Consider the following 18,216-nt stretch of genomic DNA (forward strand, 5'->3'; position numbering starts at 1 on the left):
GTGCAGTATTTGTTTTGAGGCTGGGGGCAGGGGCGGGCTCTTGAGTATGGTAGGGGCTGGGTGGTGTCACCTTGGCTCCAGACTGGCCTTTGAGGAGTGGCATGGCCAGGGTGTGGCCACTGCTGTCTGCAGGGGGCCCTCAAGTGGCTTTGTGCCTGAGCTACACGATGCCCTTCCTTGTCTCCCCATCCCCTGGCTGGGTACTGCCACCCATTTGTTGTGGGTCTTTGTGTTTCACAGGTTGCCTGGGGGTGGATGGACTCACTGGCCTTCCATCCTCTGCCCTCTTTGGGGGAGAGAGTCTGATTAAGTATGACAGTGTGTGAGTCAGGCCTAGTTGAGCCTTTGACCTCGAAGATGCAGCTGGAACCCAGGCAGGGTGGGGCCAGCCAGGTAGAGCCTATGTTTATCCAAGAAGGTGTTGGCAACATCAGACTTTCACCTGCCCAGTAGGCAAGGCTCTCCAAGAAGTGTGGCCCTGGGGCAGGGTCGGTCACAGGGTGGTGGCTGAGCTTACTGAGCTATGCTCAGCTAACTAGGTGAGACGCCTGAATGGCCACACTGGCAGGGAGGCGAAAGGAGTGGCCCTTTTTACAAGTGGAGGATTTGTACGGTTGTGGGCCTGTGTGCAAACCTTGCTGTATCTTCCTGGGGTTCCAAGCCCCAGAATCAGCCCTACCTGTTGAGAAGCTGAGGATGCTACAGGGGGCTCCCCTTGGCCCTCAAGATCTGGTTCCCGCAGTGCCTGCTTAGAGAAGGCAGTGGGAAATGAGCACACCAGCAGGCCTCTAGCTACAAAACCCGGCTCTTTATTCGTGAAGAACGAGTGGGGGCTGGCTGTTGGAGTCAGCCCCTGTGTGGGAAGCCCTGGGCCACGAGCTGCCCTTGCACATGGGCCTGTGCTCACCAGGGGTCTGTGGCAGGTTGGGCTTCTAGCCAAGGCAGATGGGGCAGGGCAAGTCTGGCTGGGTGAGGAAGGAGATGTCTTGCTGGGGCAGGGCAGGGGTGATGGTGGTCCTGGGCAGGGCTGTGCTATGGTTCCCCCTTTAGAGCCACTAGGGTGTTCTGGAGCAGCAGGGTGCTGGCCTGTGGGAGAGACCCTGGATGGGCGCCCTTCCCCCATTCTCACCCTGTTCCTTTAAATGGAGAGTGTAGACCACCCCCAACTCAGGCCATACCCCTACCTTTTTCTGGGATTAGCTGCAAGGATGGAGGGTGGGGCTTGCCCCTGAGCCCCAGCTGGAGCCTCCATCCCTCCCCCTCCCACTCTGGGCAGAGGGAGGACAGGCGTGGGTTGGTGGCTCACCTTGGCATGTTTGAGCTCCAGTTCTGCCAACTCAATGAGGTTCTTGCGGAACGAGGAGACCCGGCGGGACTTGAAGTCCATGAGCTCTAGAGAGAAGGGGACATCAATGGGGACCTGCGGTTGGGTGCCCAGGGGCAGAGGGCTCAGGGTAGGGCGCCCACCCTGCTTGGCTGAGTCTGAGAGCCGCTCGAAGCGCTGGCAGCACAGCTGCTGGTGGCTCTCGGCGGGCCGCACCTCCCGGTTCCTGGTGCGCGCTTTGTCCAGCGCCTTGTTGGCGTTCTCGTAGTCAGCCAGTGCCCTCAGCCGGCGGTACAGCAGGTCCTGGAGTGGGCGCAGGGCAGGGTCATGCGGCCCAGCCCGTGTGGCCAACGGCAGCTGGCCCCCAGCCCCGAGCCCCACTCTGGTGCACTCACCTTGGCCGCCTGCGAGTCTCTCATGTAATACCTCAGCATGTCCGACAACTTCAGGTCCTCGTCAGAGGCCACCCGGCCCTCCAGCTTCTGTGAGGACGGTGGAGACTGGAGAGGCAGCCAAGGGACCAGGGAAGGGGTGGGCCTCCTCTCTCCAGTGTCTGGCAGAGCCGAACTGAGCTCGCGTTCAGACCGGGCCCTCAAAGCTCTCAACAGCCTGGAGGAGAACCCCACAAGGAGGAGGCAGCTCACTAGGGTCTTGAGGACTGAACAGAAGTTAGGCAGCCGGGCGGAAGCCCAAGACTCGCCCATAGGCACGCTGGGTAATGTGTTTTGAGGGGAGGGGCTGCCAAGCAAAGCAGGCCTACTTACACTCAGGACCTTGGACTTGGGTTAGTTAAAGACATTCTAGGAAGGGCAAGCCCCCTCAAGAGTTTTAAGCAGTGCAGAGATGGGATACAACATTCTCCAAAGATTGACAAGCTCCTCGGATTTTCCTGGAGGAGTTCAGGAAGTGGGCATCTGGAGCAGGATGTTGGCAGCAGGGAGCAGCCTTCCAGAGGGACGTGGCACATCCTTGGGGCTCATCCAGCCTCCCCATGACCCCTCCCCCACCACCCCAACCATCACACGCAGACTGGAGACTGAGCCCTGGTTTCTGCCACGCGGTCCCTTGTGTTCCAGCACTTGGCCGGAGTGTGAGTCCCAGGTGTCACCGGCCCAGAGTGATCCCGGAACACTGAAGTGGTCCTGCGTCTTTTTCCCCCTCCCTCTGACTGGAAGGGATGCCTCCCCTCCAGACAGACTCACCCGTAGCCGGTCAAAGAGTTCAGCTAATTTCAGGAAGCTCCTAGAGGGCGGTGGAAAGGAAGTTGGGGTGAGGGTCCCTGGCTTCCTTGGGGAAATCTCCCCCTCCCCTTTCTTGAACCCCAGGAGAATCTTCTGCACTCATGCACCCCTCCCCCCGGAGATGACAATAGGACCCCTAATGGGCAGGAGCAGTACTACAGGCTCACCTCTTCAGCTGGTTCACTTCCTGTGTCCCCAGACTGTTCAGTGCAGCTGAGATGGGGATATAGTCGTCGGCCAGGCCTGTTTGTGTTGGGGAACAACGCCATCAGCGCCCCATGGTCTGTCTGCACAGCGCCCCCCCCCGGGGGTACCCAGGTGCGTCCTGCTCTCCTCTCCCCTAGAAAGGACCCTGGAGAGGGGGCAGGGAGTCCTGGGCCTACATTTGTGGGAGCGCATGACCCGGTCAGCTCTCAGGCAGGCGTCCCGGATGTGGGTGTGATACTCCAGCAGGAAGGTTCTCTCATGGTCAAAGAAGTCATCCACCTCCTAAGGGAGCCAGACAGGACCCCACTGACACCCATGGCACGGGTGCAACGGCAGCCACAGGCACCCACGGGTGAGTAGTACCATCGCCCTCCAACCTGGCCATGCTCACTCCCCCTCTGCCATCGGCTTTCTGGCTTTGACCTTGGGTGAAGCCAGAGAGGAGCCCAGGGTCACCTTGAGCCCCGGCAGGCCAGTGATGAGCGCTTCGTCCGCAGACTTGACGATACTCCTGAGAAAGCCCCCCAGCAGCTCCTTCCTGTTCTTCCCTCGGACGCTCAGCTGAGGCACAGGAGGAAGGGCTGGTGTTGGGGGGAGGGGACACCTCCCATGACCCCCCCCTCTGTGTGGGCATCTTGCCACCTCCAGCCCTGCCTCCCCCTCCCTTGGGGGAAGCCCCCACCACTGCAGCCTGGCTCACATCCTGGCCGTATTCCAGAAAGACGAAGAAGTTGTGGTCCTGGCACAGCGTGGGGTGGGCCGCCAGGCGCTGCAGAAAGACCTCGTGCATGGCCACCGTCTTCTTAAAGATGGCCAGGTATTCCCTGGAGGAACGGCGGGGGTTCTGGCTATCCAGTCTACCCCTGCCCCCCTTCCTTCAGCAGCCTGGGGTCAGAGATGAGAGCAGGCCAACCTCGGGGTCAGGAAGAAATCAGGGCTCTGGAGTGGGGGTTTTACCAGGGGGGGTGGCTGGAGGGACACTCACGCCTCGAGCTCCTGTTTCATTTTGGCAAACTCCTCCCTGGTGACAGAGCTGTCCCCCTCGCCCAACTTCTGCAGCTTCTCCCTCGACGCCTCGAAGTCGGGCCTTGGCGGGGCTGGCGGAATCTGCTCAGAGGAGGGTCAGCACGGGTGAGGAGAATGCTCCTGGGGGGGGAGGGGGCATCACCCACCAAAGGCCAGCCAGCTGCCCGCTGCTCACAATCAGGCCGGCGTACTCCTCGTTGTCCATGTAGGCATCGTGCAGCCAGATAAACTCTTCATGCTGCCGCACCACCGAGAACTCCGGCTGGGCAAAGTGAGGGAAGCGGCTCTGGAAGGCAGGGAGCCTGTGAGGGCCTCTCTTCCCGGGCCACCTGGGCTGGACGATGATCCCACACCACCAATCCCCCAATCTGAGCCCCAGTGGGTGGGTTAGGATTTGGGGCCTTGGGCAAAGACACCCAAGAGGCGTGGCAGGAACAGGAGACAAGATTTCTGCTTTGAAGAAAGGTGAGGTTGTGGCTCTGTCAGCATCCAAAAGCTATGATGGAAACTGCCCCCCCCCCTCTGAGAAGGGACAAGAGGCTGAGGGATGCAGGCTCCTTGGGCTTCTGAATCACACATGCATTCGCACACACAAGACACACTGTAGGTCATCTGGAACTTGTCTCGAGCTATCCTTCATGCCCTGCCACCCCCATCCCCACCCCCAAATCAGCCCACCTCACCCTGCCACCCCCCACCCCCAATACAGCCCGCCTCACCCTGCCACCCCCCATCCAATACAGCCTGCCTCACCCTGCCACCCCCCACCCCCAATACAGCCCGCCTCACCTTGGTTTGAACAGTGAATTTCACCTTGTCCCGCTCGCTCACTGCATCTGAGATCTCCACCTGTAAGGGGTTGTCTGCCTGCAGGTCCCTGGCGGTGGCGGAGGGCTGGGGAAGAGGGAGGCTTTGACCCGGTGGACCACAGTCCCTTGCTACAGCCTCATCTCTGGCTTGCTGATCTTCCTGGGGAGCCACCGCAGAGGCATGCTTCCCAGCCCCCCCCCCTTACAGTTGCCAGAACACTTTGCCACCCCTCCATCCTCTGATGGAGGCAGGCAGGGCACTCCCCATGTTACTGACCTGGAAGCCCAGACCACCAGAGAGGTGAAGGAACATGACCAAGGTCGCCCTGCGGCAAGGTGGCAGGGCCAGAGGTGAACCCCGATTCTGGATACCAACCAACCCATGTCCTTTTTCTGAGCTTCCTCAGCTGCTGGCTCACCCGCTCCCTAGGCTGGGTAGCAAGGCTTTAAAGCAAGATGGCTAAGAAGCTCCCATTGGCTTCAGGGGTTCCGGAAACCATTTCTTGAGCAGGCAAAGCACACATTTCCCCGCGTGAAAACACCTGGGAGGCGCCAAGTTCCTAGTTCACTTGAACTGAGCCACCTGCTGCGTACACACCACTGGGCCCAGTGCTGCTAAAACAGAGGGCAGACACTGTCTTCAGGCATTGCTGAAGGGACGGGACAGGACCCCCGCCACTCCCGAGATGGGGCTCAATGATTTGTAGATCTAGAAATAGACTGTTCTTGTGGCTAGGTGCCATTCAGTCAGTTCCGACCCACTGTGACCCTGTGCACAACAGAACCAGATACTGCCAGGCCCTGCTCCAGCCTCATAATGGGTCCGACACTTGAGCCCATTGTTGCAGCCACCGTGTCAGTCCATCTTATGGATGGCCTGCCTCTCTGTCGCTGCCGCTCCACGTTACCAAGCATGTTTGGCCCCGCGTCTTGACTGTCCTGCCCGTTCTTGAGGCCCGCCTCCTGAGCCGGGGAATCACGGTTACACGCTTAGCCCTCTTCATCACGTCCCCTTTTTGGTTTTTAAATTGGGGTTTCACTTACATATGGCAAAGGGCACTGATATAGTTAATTTATTGTGCCAACCTGGCCAATAAACACATGTGGGGTTCATTGAAGGGCGGAGAGATGAATGGCTCGGTGAGCCTCCCCTTTCTAGTTCTCAGGTCTCTTGCTTTGTGATAGTCGGACCAGGGTGCAGCTGCCTGAGCCAGTTCCCTGCCTCAGTTCCCTGCAAGACATTCCTGAGGAGAAGCCACATGGACGTACCCTGGTGCAGCCCTGGGTGCTGGAGCAGCCGTGTGGAGACCCCTGCCAGCGCTGAGACGCTTACACACTCACTGATTCAGCTTTCCTCCTGCAGTCGGCATCATTGTGTCTGTTTTGTGAGATGGAGGAGGACTTTGTGGATTGGTGTCGGACATATGGGTTAATGTTGGACTTGTGGGCTTGGGCAGCACTGGGTTGGGATGTTTTCTTGATGCGCACTTAACCTTTATATAAAACACTTCCTTATACATGAGTTTCTGTGGATTTGTTTCTCTAAAGTACCCAGACTCACACAGGCCCACGTCCATTCATTCATTAATTTAAATTGGGGGTTCACGTACATATGACAAAGGGCACACGTCCTTTTATCTATCTATCTATCTATCCGTCTATCCGTCTATCTATCTATCTATCTATCTATCTATCTATCTATCTACTTGTGGAGTTTTAAGGGCACAAGTCTGAAGTGTAAAGCCCACGTATGAACCACTTGTCGAGCTGATGTAGGCTCAGAGCAACCCAACGTGGGCCAGAGTAGACCTGTGGTCCGCGGGTTTTTCTCTGATTGATTTTTAGAAGTAGATCACCAGGTATTTCTTCCAAGGTACTGCTGGGAAGACTTGAACTGCTCACCTCTCGGTTGGCAGCCAATCCCATCAACCATTTGCCACTCTGGTCCCCATGAGCAACTCAATGGTGATTGGTTGGAATAGCTATCTACTCATAATAAGACACTTCATGTTTATTACAACACTCCAAAAGGATCCGCTTTGGTTCCCCCACAACGAGTCAGTGATACCCAGGGCTAGCCATCATCCTGAACTCTACCATCGTAGACTACTTGTGCTTGTCCTTGAACTTCACAAATGAGAGGGTACAGTAGGTACTCGTCGGAGTCTGGGCTCTTGGACTGGGATCCCACTGTGTTGCTGAGAGGAGGTGCGGGTCGTTTCTTATTCTGTGTATGTAGCATTCCGGCATGGAGCTATATCCTAAATTAGGACTCTCTTCTATTGTTTTTGGTTTGTTTGCTTTCCCCATTCTATTGTTGAAGCTCTTTTGGGTTATTTCAAGTTTTGAGCTACTACGGATACCTACTGCCATGGGACAGTACTGCACTGGCCTCTTTAACGTGCTGAAGGAGCCATAGGCTGCTTTGAAGTCTACGTTGTGTCTGACTCAAGCTAGGTCAGTTTTGTGTGTGTGTGTGTGTGTGTGTGTGTGTGTGTGTAGAGAGAGAGAGAGAGATCGGAGATCATCACGTTTGTATTACCCAACTTAAGCTACGTGCCCGATCCTCCCATAGCTTGCCTCACTCTGCCACTTGGATTGCTTTTCTCCCAACAGCTTCCCTCCCTGCCTGTCACCACCAAAGTTGGTTTCCTTTGGTCTGAGAACTTGTGTCTTGATTTCTGCTTTAGAGCAGAGCCTCATACATGACACCCCTGCTGTGCTCCACCCGGTTCACTCAGTAGCGTGCTCTCCAGGCCCATCCTGCCATGGGGCGCGTCATGGTTTCGTCATTTCTCTTCGGCAATGCATAGCATCCCATTATGTGTACGCACCAACGGCCATTTACCCAGCCTTCTTCTGATGGGCATTTGGCTGTCCCACCTCCTTTTTATCGTCCACGGCACAGTATGAAAACGGGTGTGCATACGTGTGTCCGTGTTATGCCCTTACTTCCGTAGGGCGTATACCTAGGCAAGGGATGGTTGTGTCTCATGGTATTTCTTCCCGCCCCTGTGTGCTTATTTTTTAAGTGATATTTTTTTCTTTTATAATAGCTTTGTTGGCATATAATTCACACACCATACGATTCAAGAGTTCAATTGATCCACCATATGGTATTTCTACTCCCAATTGCTAGGGCGGCACCATGCTGGCTTCCACAGTGGTGGTGCATTTTCACAGCCCCTCCAGCATAATTGTGGACCCCAATGCCTTCGCACATTCTCTAGTATTTGTATTTTCTGTTTTGTTTTAAACTTTGCTGTTACTGCCGATGTCAGGTAGGATCTCATGGCTGCCTTGATTGCATCTCTTGGATGGCTAGTGATCTTGAGGATTGCTTCAGATGTGTCTCGGCCATCTGCATGTCTTCGCGGATGAACTGTCTGTTCAGGTCCTTCGCCCACTTTAAAAAATAAAAGGATTCTTCCTCTTCTTGTTGTTGCGGGCTTGCGGTTTTCTACAGATTGAGGAGTTTAGTCCCTGTCCCGCGTGTTGTTGACAATTTTGTTTTCAGGTCCGTGGGTTCTCATGTTACTCTCGATGAAGCCTTGTGGCATGTGAATGGCCTAGCTTTCATAGGTAGGTCACAGTCCACCTGTCTTGTCTTTACAGTTGATAGTATATCTGTGCACCCTGTTAGGGCCCTAAAGTTTGTCCCAATGCCCTATATTAAGAATTGGCAATGACTGATGGCAGTGAGTTTGGTTCGGTCAGTTTCCCAAGATAACTGTATCAATTTCCACTCCCACCAACACCTTATGTAACTTCCAGTTGGACTACATCTTTGCCAATACTTAAGAATTGCTGGTCCTTTTAGCCCATTGTGGTTTTAAGACAGTCCCTGGTAAGAAAGGATGCCACACATTTTTAGGTATTTAATAACTCCTTGGGGAGCCCTGGTGACACAGGAGTTACCCGCTGGGTTACTAGCTGCAAGGTCACCCATTCAAAACCACCAGCTGCTCCTCAGGAGAAAGACAGGGTTTTCTACTCCTGTAACGCCTTGTAGTCTTGGAAATTCAAAGAGGCAGTTCTACCCTGTCCTATGGGGTCTCTGTGAGTTGGCATCGATCAATGGCAGTGAGTTTGGTATTTGGGGATATTGGCCATTTGAGTGTATCCTTTTGTAAAATGCTCCCTCCAGTGTTTCCTCCTCCCCCCTCTTTTTAGAATTAATTCACCTTCTTATTAATCTATGGGAACCGTTCATCCATCCTAGAGCAAGCCCCTGGTCAGGTGTACATGTTGCTCAGCTTTCACCTAGGTTTGCTGTTATGATCTCTTAGTGGTACTGTGTTTTGAAAGCCTAATATCGCAGTCTTTTCTCTGTGGTCAAGGCTTTTTGTGCATCGCTGGTACCTTTGCTTAACCCCGAAGTCATGAAGATGTTCTCTCTTTCTCTCCTAGAAGCTTAATCGTTTTAGCTTTTACATTTAGGGCTCTGGTCCATTTTCAGTTTACTTGGTACATCGTGTGAGCTGTGAATTGTGACTATTTTACCTTATATATCACCAGTTGTTGTCCTACCTCCCCACCTCTGGTTTTCCAGCATGACTCTTGAAAAGGTTTTCTTCTCGCTGTTGAATTGCTTTGATGCATGCCTCAGTCTTGGCTGGAAATCAGTTGACCTTGTAAGTGTGGTTAATTCTGGACTCTACTCTGTTCTAGTGATACATATGTATCTAACCTTACACGTCACGCTGTCTCACTACAGTCATCTGACAGGCAGGGTGTGAAGTTAGTGTAAAGCCTCCACCGCTGTCCTTTTGCAAAGTCAGTCTGACCATTTATTAAAGGTCCTTTGCACTTCCATATACATCCTAGAATCACCTTGTAATTTCAACTTAAACAAACAAAAACAAACACACCCCAAAACCCCTCCAGGGCGCAGTACAGCACCAATGAAACGCACACTAGTCCTCTGGTTCCTGGAGGCTTCCTCACCTGCCACTGTCACGACCCCAGTCCTGCCTCTCACTGCGGGCTAGGCCAGAGCATGTGCACAGGTACAGATAAGGGCTCATGAACACGGGATCCAGGTCAGCTAAACAGAAATGTGAGTAGTGATACCAGGAGGATGGGGGGGAAGCTGGGGAGAGACGGGGAGGAAGGGGGAACCGATTGCAATGATCAATACATAACCCCCCCCCCAGGGGGATGAACAACAGAAACTGGGGGAAGGGAGACAGGGACCAATGTAAAATATACAAATAATAATAATTTATCATTTATCCAGGGGTCATAAGGGTGGGAGGGAAGGGAGGGAAAAAGAGAAGATGATACCCAGGCCTTAAATAGAAAGTAAATGCTTAGAAAATGATGATGGCAACATATGTACACATATGCTTGATACAACTGATGTATGGATTGTTAGAAGAGCCCCCAATAAAATGATCTTTAAAAAAAAAATCAAACAACTTTGCTGGGATTTGATGAGATTTGGTTGACTCTATCAATCAATTGGGTAAGGATGGAATCTTCACAATATTGAATCTTCCAATCCATGAACATGGATTCTCGCTCCACTTAGTTAGGTCTTCTTTGTATTTTCTTGGAAGTGAGTCATAGTTTTCTGTGTGGAGGTCTTGTACAGTGTTTGTGAAGAGTTGTTCCTTGGGACTGGATGCTTCCGAAGGGTTTCTTAGAAGAGCTGTGGGTGCGCTGGGTGAAGTACCGGGCTGTGAAATGGAAGGGCAGTGGTTCGAACTCACCAGGTGGTCTGCATGAGAACGGCGAGGCCGTCTGCTTCCATGAAGATGCAGGGCCTCAGGAACCCTATGGAGCGGTTCCACTCTGTCCCATAGGATCGCTGTGAGTTGGAACCAGTTCAAGAGCAGTGGGTTGTTTGTTGCTTGTAATGTAAAACCACATTTGACTTTTATAAATTTACCTGTGCCCAAGGAACCTGCTAAACTTCTGTATTTGTTTGAACAATTTGTAGATTCTTTTGAATTTCCTCATAATTCAGTTAGGTTGCTCAACGATGTTATTTAAATCTTCTAAATCCTTACTGCGATTTTGGTCTGCTTTTCACACAGTTATTGAGAGTGGTGTGAAAATGTTTAACTATGCCAGACCTGATCCCACCACACCAAGGCAAAGCACTGGGGGAGTGCAGCAGAACAGCAAGGGAATGGAGCGGCAAGGTCCCCAGGGAATGCTGAAAGTGGACTTTGGGGCCAGGGCGTGGTGCCCCAACAGACTGGACTGGAAAACGCTCCTAAGGGCCAACAAACGATCCTTGAACTAACTACAAGCTTTTCTTTCTTGATGTGCTGTGTTTTGTTCTTTGTCAGTGGTTTGCTGTTGTTGTTTTGTTGTATGCTGTTGCTTGGTTTTGCTCTGTCTTGTTTCTGTGCATGCTATTATCTCCACAGGTCTGTCTAAATAAGATAGGCTGGATGAACTATCTGGAGGAAAAACAATGGGACCGACAGTTCCGGGGGACATGGGATAGGGGGAGATGGGGGTAAGGAAGTGGTGTTAACAAACCCAGGGACAAGGGAACAACAAGGGATCCAAATTGGTGGTGAGGTGGGTGTGGCAGGCCTGGTAGGGAATGATCAAGGGTAAGGTAACAAAGAGGTATAGCTGAAACCCAGGTGGCGAAGGGATCAGGTTTCAGGCATCATCAGGAAAAAAAAAATCTTACCATAGTGAATGAGGGGGGAAGTGCAGAGTGGAGACCCAAAGCCCATTTGTCAACCACTGGAGATCCCCTTGCAGAGGGGTCTAGGGGAGGAGATGAGTCAGTCAGGGTGCAATGTAGCACCGATGAAAAATACAGCTTTCCTCCAGTTCCTGGATGCTTCCCTACCTCCCCCCCCCCCCCAACTATCATGATCCCACCAACTATCATGATCCGAATTCTACCTTGCAAGTCTGGATAGAGCAGAGGATGTACACTAGTGCAGGAGCTGGAGGTACAGGGAATCCAGGGTGGATGGTACCTTCAGGACCAAGGGTGTGAGGGGTGATACTGGGAGAGTAGAGGGTGAGTGGGTTGGAAAGAGGGAACCGAATACAAGGATCTACATGTGACCTCCTCCCTGGGGGACGGACAACAGAAAAGGGGTGAGGGGAGACGTCGGACAGGGCAAGATATGACAAAATAATAATTTATAAATTATCAAGGGCTCATGAGGGAGGGGGGAGTGGTGGTGGGGGGGGAAGAGGACCTGATGTAAAGGGCTTAAGGGGAGAGCAAATGCTTTGAAAATGATGAGGGCCATGAATGTACAGATGTGCTTTACACAATTGATGGATGTGTGGATTGTGATAAGAGTTGTATGAGCCCCTAATAAAATGTTTGTTTAAAATGTCTAACGATAATGATGGGCTTGTCTATGGCATCTTCTTACGCTGTGATCTATTCATCTGTATATTCCAGATCTGTAAGTGCCTGTCCATGTTTTATTCTTCTCTTGGATTGACCCTTCGTATCATTACAATGCATCCCCTCTTTACTCCTAGTGCGGTCTCCTGGTTTACAGCCGACTAGGTCTGAAAGGTAAAGGAGACCAAACTCCTCACAACTAGACCAGGAGGTCGCATCGCGATCCACGGAGCAAAGATGGACGCTGTCAAAGGTTTCCTGGTGCTGGGTCCGCGGTCAGTGCTCACGGAAGCAGCAGCCAGGGCCTCAAAGGACACGCTGCCTGGGGTGAATCTGCTCCTCACAGGCGTCAAAATGAAGCGACAGGGGAGACCTGCCCCGGTGGGTTTCTGAGACTGCCATGGTGGACCAGAATAGAAAGCCCCGTCGGTCTACCCAGGAGCAGCGGGTGGTTTCGAACCGCAGACCTTGTAGATGGCACCCAGTGTGCAACCACCACACCACCAGGGCGCCTCAAGGCCGCTTCAGAGTACTGAAAAGCAAGGGCGTTTCTTTGAGGGCTGAAGGTTGGAGCCTGAATAAGGAAGGCTGAAGACCGGATGTGTTCGCGCTGTGGTGCTGGGGAAGAATACTGAAAATGCCACGGCTGCCAAAGGACAAACGCATTTTTCTAGGAAGAAGTATGGCCGGAGCGCTTGCTCCTTAGACGCAAGGATGGCGGCAGCAAACGGCTGGTCGGGCGACATGCCTGAGCTTTGTTGTGGCCCCTGCGTGATACCTAGCTCACCCGTGACTCTCCAGCTGTGAGACAAACACAAGAAGGTGAAAGACGACCATCAGAAATGGATGGACGAGCCTGACTGACAGAACGGCTGCATTTCAACGAGGAAAGACGCCTCCTGGTCCATTCTCCAGCAGGGGCCAGGATCCCGCCTCCCCCCAATCTCCCGGGTCCTCCTCGCCCTGGTATGATGCCGGCACCCCACATTGGGGGTCCCCCCCAAGATGCCAATAGTGGGCCCTCCTGCTCCTAGAATGAGGCCACCCATGGGAGGTCACGTGCCCACGATGCGGCCCCCGGCCCGGCCTATGATGGTGCCCACTGGGCTAGGAACGACTGGGCCAGACAGATAAAGGCAGAGCGCAGCCTCTTTGTCCCCGTTTTATAGTACTTGTACCACTTCACCCAGAGACCAGGGAGCGGGGTCTCGGGGTGCATTCTCACAGCGCGACGTGGAAGACTCGCTCGCTCTTTTTACCAAACTGAGAATCGATTGTGGAGTGGAGTAGTGGACAAAAAGCAGAACAAATCGATTTCTGTTTATTGTGACATGTGAAAATCAAATGAACGTTTAGTTTTAAAAAAAGCAGCAAGGATGGCATGACTTCATCATATGTACTTTAGACGCGTCGTCGGGAGAGACCAGTCCCTGGAAAAGGACCTCATGCTTGGGAAAGTAGAGGGGCCGCAAAGAAGAGAAGGCCCTCCACAAGACAGACGGACACGCTGGCTGCAGCAGCGGACTCAGACATAAGGATGTGGTGAGGCTGGCGGAGGACCAGGCGGTGTTTCGTTCTGGGCACCCTTGTGCACAAGGTCACTAAGGGTTGGAGCCGACTCGGCAGCACCTATCAACAACGTGTCTGAAATTAATAGAGCCTGTATTTTCTTCATCTTTTTATTTTAGGGGTTGTCTTCTATTTACATAGAACACTATACTCGGCCTTCGAAGGTCCACTTGGGCAATGTCTCATTGGAATATCTAGGTCACTGAGGATCGCGGTGGTTCTGATCAGGTTGCTATGTGCTGTCCACCATCGGCTGTCATCCTGATAGGAGCAGTCCACCAGGTCTCTTCTCACTGGGTTCCTACCACTGAATGGTCAATCATCACCCCTTCGTTTTCGCTGTAGTAGGTTGCCGATGCACTCCCTGCTTGCCTTTTGTTATTTATCTGTCCCGTCTGGGTGTACTTGTTCCTTTATCCCTTCTCTCTTACCTTCAGCTGGATTCACCATTTTCATGCTCTCCTAGATTATGTTTTCACTTCCATATTCTTTTAGAAATAATATCTTGCCATCTAGCTCAGAAGCAACAAAGCCCACATGGAAGAAGCACACCAGCCTGTGCGATCACTAGGTGTCGAAGGGATGAGGTATCAGGCATCCAAGAACAAAGAATCATATCATTGTGAATGAGGAGGAGTGCAGAGTGGAGACCCAAAGCCCATCTGCAGGCAACTGGACATCCCCTTACTGAAGGGTCGTGGGGAGGAGACGAGCCAGTCAGGGTGCAGGGTAGCAATGATGAAGCATACAGCTTTCCTCTAGTTCCTAAATGCTTCCTCCCCACACTATCATGATCCCAATTCTACCTTACAAATCCAGCTAGACCAGAGGCTGTACACTGGTACAGATAGGAACTGGAAACACAGGGAATCCAGGGCAGATGATCCCTTCAGGACCAGTGGTGAGAGTGGCGATACTGGGAGGGTGGGGTAGAAAGTGGGAACTGATTACAAGGATCTACATATAACCTCCTTCCTGGGGGATGGAAAACAGAAACGTGGGAGAAGGGAGATGTCAGACAGTGTAAGATATGACAAAATAATAATAATTTATAAATTATCAAGGGTTCATGAGGGAGGGGGGAAGAGGGAAGGAGAGGAAATGAGGAGACAATATTAAGGACTCAAGTAGAAGGCAAATGCTTTGAAAATGATGATGGCAACAAATGTGCTTGGCACAATGGACATATGTATGGATTGTGAAAAGAATTGTATGAGCCCCCAATAAAATTATTTTAAAAATAATAATATCTTACTGTGCTTTGGTGAAAGCAAAATAGGTTCAGTGGTAGTTCCATAATATCATGTCAACTTGAAGATATATAAAAGTGGAGGGGTGGGATTCAACCTGTCAATCAGGTCACAGCCTGATGGTGCCTCCTTGAGGCGTGGCCTTCTTACAAGGAGAACTTAGGGACTGATAGCGGCTTTATGGACTTGAGTCGCAGTGGGCTGGGATGTTTTCTCGATATATAATTACTTCTTGATATAAAGTTCTTTCCTGCACACATATGAGTGTCACTGGATTTGGTCAACCTGGCCTAACACAGGTTCCTATTGAACAGTTCTTGCACCAACTGTTCAGTGACATTCCATTCCCCACAGTGTATCAACGTTCTCTTTAATTCCATCCCGGAGGTTTCCGTTCCAGTTGTCTGGTTTCCCTGCCCCCCCCCGCCCCTCCCCAGAGTAATTGCTGACCATTTGGTCTCATACAGATGCTTCTTTAGAGATCCACAGTAGTCACTGGCAACATTATTTTATGAGACGATCTGTTATTTCATGAAATATATATATATATATATATACACATGTGTGCTTTATATTCTTTGCATGTCTTTAAAGGAGAATCTTAGTAAAATGCTTCATCTAGGACAGTGGTTCTCAACCTTCCTAATGCTGCGACCCTTTAATACAGTTTCTCATGTTGTGGTGACCCCCTCCAATCATAACATTATTTCCATTGCTACTTCATCACTGTCATTTTGCGACTGTTATGAATGAGGCGATCACTGTGAAAGGGTCGTTTGACCCCCAAAGGCGTCGCGACCCACAGGTTGAGAACCGCTGCTCTAGAAGATAAACCTTAATTGGGGGTTCTGAGAGAGTAAGGAGCCCTGGTGGTGCAGTGGTTACATGTTGGGCTGCGGTCAGCAGTTCGAAATGACCAGTCTCTCTGGGAGAGGTATAAAGATGGGGCTTTCTGCTCCTGTCAAGAGGTGCAGTCTCGGAAAATCATTCTGCCCTGTCGGATGAGTCGGCATGGACTCAATGGCAGTGAGTTTTTCCAGAGACTATGGTACCTACAAAGGAGGCTGGGGGTATGGCCATCATTTCATAACCAGTCCTTCCACAGAACACATGGCATCTCATATAGCTAACAGTAATTATAGCAGTCAGCATAGCTTACACCCATATGCACTCACTCGGATTCCACCAACGTAACTATGAATACGGAGAAACATCGAGGCAGGCACATTCTGTTCAATACTTTGTGTCTCTCAGCTCCTCTTGCCCCTCCAAATTCCACTTGAGCCCACTCCTTACTTTGGGGCTTCTACATGCCCAGGGCAGGCTAGACATCCGCCCAACTCCCTTTTCTCCACCACATACAGCCTGGCTCATTGGTGCAGCAGGTCCCGGGGTCCTGCCCCACCTCTTTCCAGCAACCTTACCACGGCTACTCTGACCTGACCTGCGCCCCTTGGAACCTACTTGAGGCAGAACCTCACTGGCTCCATCCTTCTCCTCAGCTCACTGTGCCCTGGAACGTGTGCACTGCTGCATGCCCCTAAGCATCCGCATCCTTGGCACAAGGGAGCTGCTCAGTAGATATTTGTTGAATGCATACAATACAGAGGAATGAATGAAGAATGGATGGTCTTATTATATGAACAGAGATATACAAGGGAAGCTATTAATGCTGAACAGAGTCCCTCCCCCTTCCCCAGGGGGGCATCAGCCCCTTCTCTACCCCAAACATCCCCCCTCCTCCTCTTCTTTATCAAGTCAGCTTTATTGGGTCCTGAGGGAGGAGGGGGAGGGCAGTGATGAATTTCTTTCCAACCATCAGGGCAAAAGTAAAACCCTCCCGGCACATCCTCACCAGCCTTCCTGCAGGTGCCACAGGAACGCCCCCTGCCCCCACCCCAGTCTTGTGAGTCTCTCTCTCTCACATACACACACCCCACGATTGGGTATCACGGGTGATGGGTGATGCAATGATGGAGGGAGGTCAGGAGGGGGTCTGCGTGCGCGCGCGCGCACACACACACACACACACACACACACGCCCTGTGATTGGGGTGATGGGTGATGGGCACAGGGAGGCTGGCTGCGTCCCCTCTTTACCTTGCTCTGCTTCCCGGCCTCCTGATTCTCCTCCATCACTCTCCTAGCTGGCTGCCGCACTCGCCCAGGGAAGGGACCTGGTGAAGATGCTCCCGAGGGCCGACCGCGACAGTCCGCCCCTCCCGGCCGCAGAGTCACCTGAAGCCGGAGATGGCGCCCGCCCCATTTCCCCCAATCGTGCCTTGTGATTGGGTGTCACCTCTACTGTCCGCATCGCCATTGGCTGGGACACCTGTCGCTCCTGAGCCCAGGCCCCAGTTTTTAAGGTGGAGCGCAGACCTGGAGCAGGCAGGGCGGTGGCTTTGGGGTCGCCGAGAGCACACGCCCCCCGCCCACCTGACGTATTCTCCACTCCAACCCCCTCCCCCTCGCGCCGCGCGGCTCACCATCTCCCCGCGGCGCGCGCTCCCTGCGGACCCGCGCGCGCCGCCGTTCCGGGCCCCGCCTCCCAACGGCCGCGCATGCGCGTTGGCCAGACCTCGAGCCCACCCGCGGGGGGCCGGGGGGGCGGCGGGCAGGGGCCTGGGTGGGAGGGGGAATGGGGGGGCGCTGAGGGGGGGCGGGTGTATGAGGCAGGGCGAGGACGCGGGGCCATGTCTTTGGAGACGGAGGTTGCGCTTGAGTTTCAACGCCGGGGTCTGAGGGAGCCGAGGGCGAAGTCGCACCGGAAGTCCCGGCGGCGCCACAAAGCCCGCGGCCCGGCCCCGAGCCGGGCGTCGCTGCCGACGGAGCTGGGCTGCAGGGCGGCGCCGATGCGGGAGAGACTGTGGCAGCCCTGCGTCGGGCTCATCGTGATCGGGAAGAGAATGGAACTCCTGGGTAGGACCACCCCGAAGCTGCGATCGGCGGACCAGAAGTTTGAGCCTGGGTACTGGAAATTGAATGATGTGCAAAGGACGGACTCCAGAGGGAAGCTGGGCCTCAGTCGCAGGTCGCTGGACATGAAGATGCTGCCCAACATCCCAAGTACCCTGCATGCTTTGCCTGGCCCAGGGAGAGGCGGCTCCAGGGAAGTTTGGGGAGAGCAAGATGTCAAACATAGATTGTCAGTCACCTCGGAGATTGCCCCAAGGCCTGTGAGGGAATCAAGCTCTGAAGAGAGACTGGGCCCCCCTGAGGAGAATGTGGGGAGCCGTGGAGAGGGGAAGTCTGGCAGAAAGGAATTGCCATCCAAAGGCCATAGGTTGAGGTGGAGTGTGTTGGAGCCCAGATCCAGTGAGGAGAAGCTGAGATCTTGGGGAGAGAGCAGGAGACCAAGTGAGCTGGAGACCAGGAAAGAGGACCTTAGGGCCAGAGACTCCAAGGGGGGATCTTGGAACAAGGAGGAGCCAAGGTTGAGTATAGAGAAGCG

General features: G+C 53.1%; 1 protein-coding gene across 3 annotated transcripts; it reads right to left on the bottom strand.

The window, feature by feature from the left end:
• Positions 1-789: 789 nt before the first annotated feature.
• SNX32 (sorting nexin 32) lies at positions 790-17,120 on the bottom strand. 3 transcript variants are annotated; one of them, XM_075545385.1, is made up of 14 exons: positions 16,866-17,118; positions 5,877-5,985; positions 4,588-4,692; positions 3,974-4,084; positions 3,758-3,879; positions 3,473-3,596; positions 3,229-3,333; positions 2,949-3,054; positions 2,733-2,808; positions 2,527-2,566; positions 1,720-1,806; positions 1,468-1,627; positions 1,307-1,392; positions 790-1,086 (listed from the first exon to the last, which is right to left on the bottom strand). In XM_075545385.1, the coding sequence occupies exons 4-14, from the start codon at positions 4,001-4,003 to the stop codon at positions 1,033-1,035; spliced, it is 990 nt and encodes a 329-aa protein (XP_075401500.1). In that variant the 5' UTR covers positions 4,004-4,084; positions 4,588-4,692; positions 5,877-5,985; positions 16,866-17,118; the 3' UTR covers positions 790-1,032. The 3 variants fall into 3 exon arrangements, with proteins under 3 accessions (XP_075401500.1, XP_075401499.1, XP_075401498.1); XM_075545384.1 differs by lacking the exon at positions 5,877-5,985 and having other exon boundaries at positions 1,541-1,627; positions 16,866-17,120; XM_075545383.1 differs by lacking the exon at positions 5,877-5,985 and having other exon boundaries at positions 16,866-17,119.
• Positions 17,121-18,216: the final 1,096 nt, after the last annotated feature.

This window comes from Tenrec ecaudatus, chromosome 4 (assembly GCF_050624435.1).
Source record: "Tenrec ecaudatus isolate mTenEca1 chromosome 4, mTenEca1.hap1, whole genome shotgun sequence".
Lineage (NCBI taxonomy): Eukaryota > Metazoa > Chordata > Mammalia > Afrosoricida > Tenrecidae > Tenrec > Tenrec ecaudatus.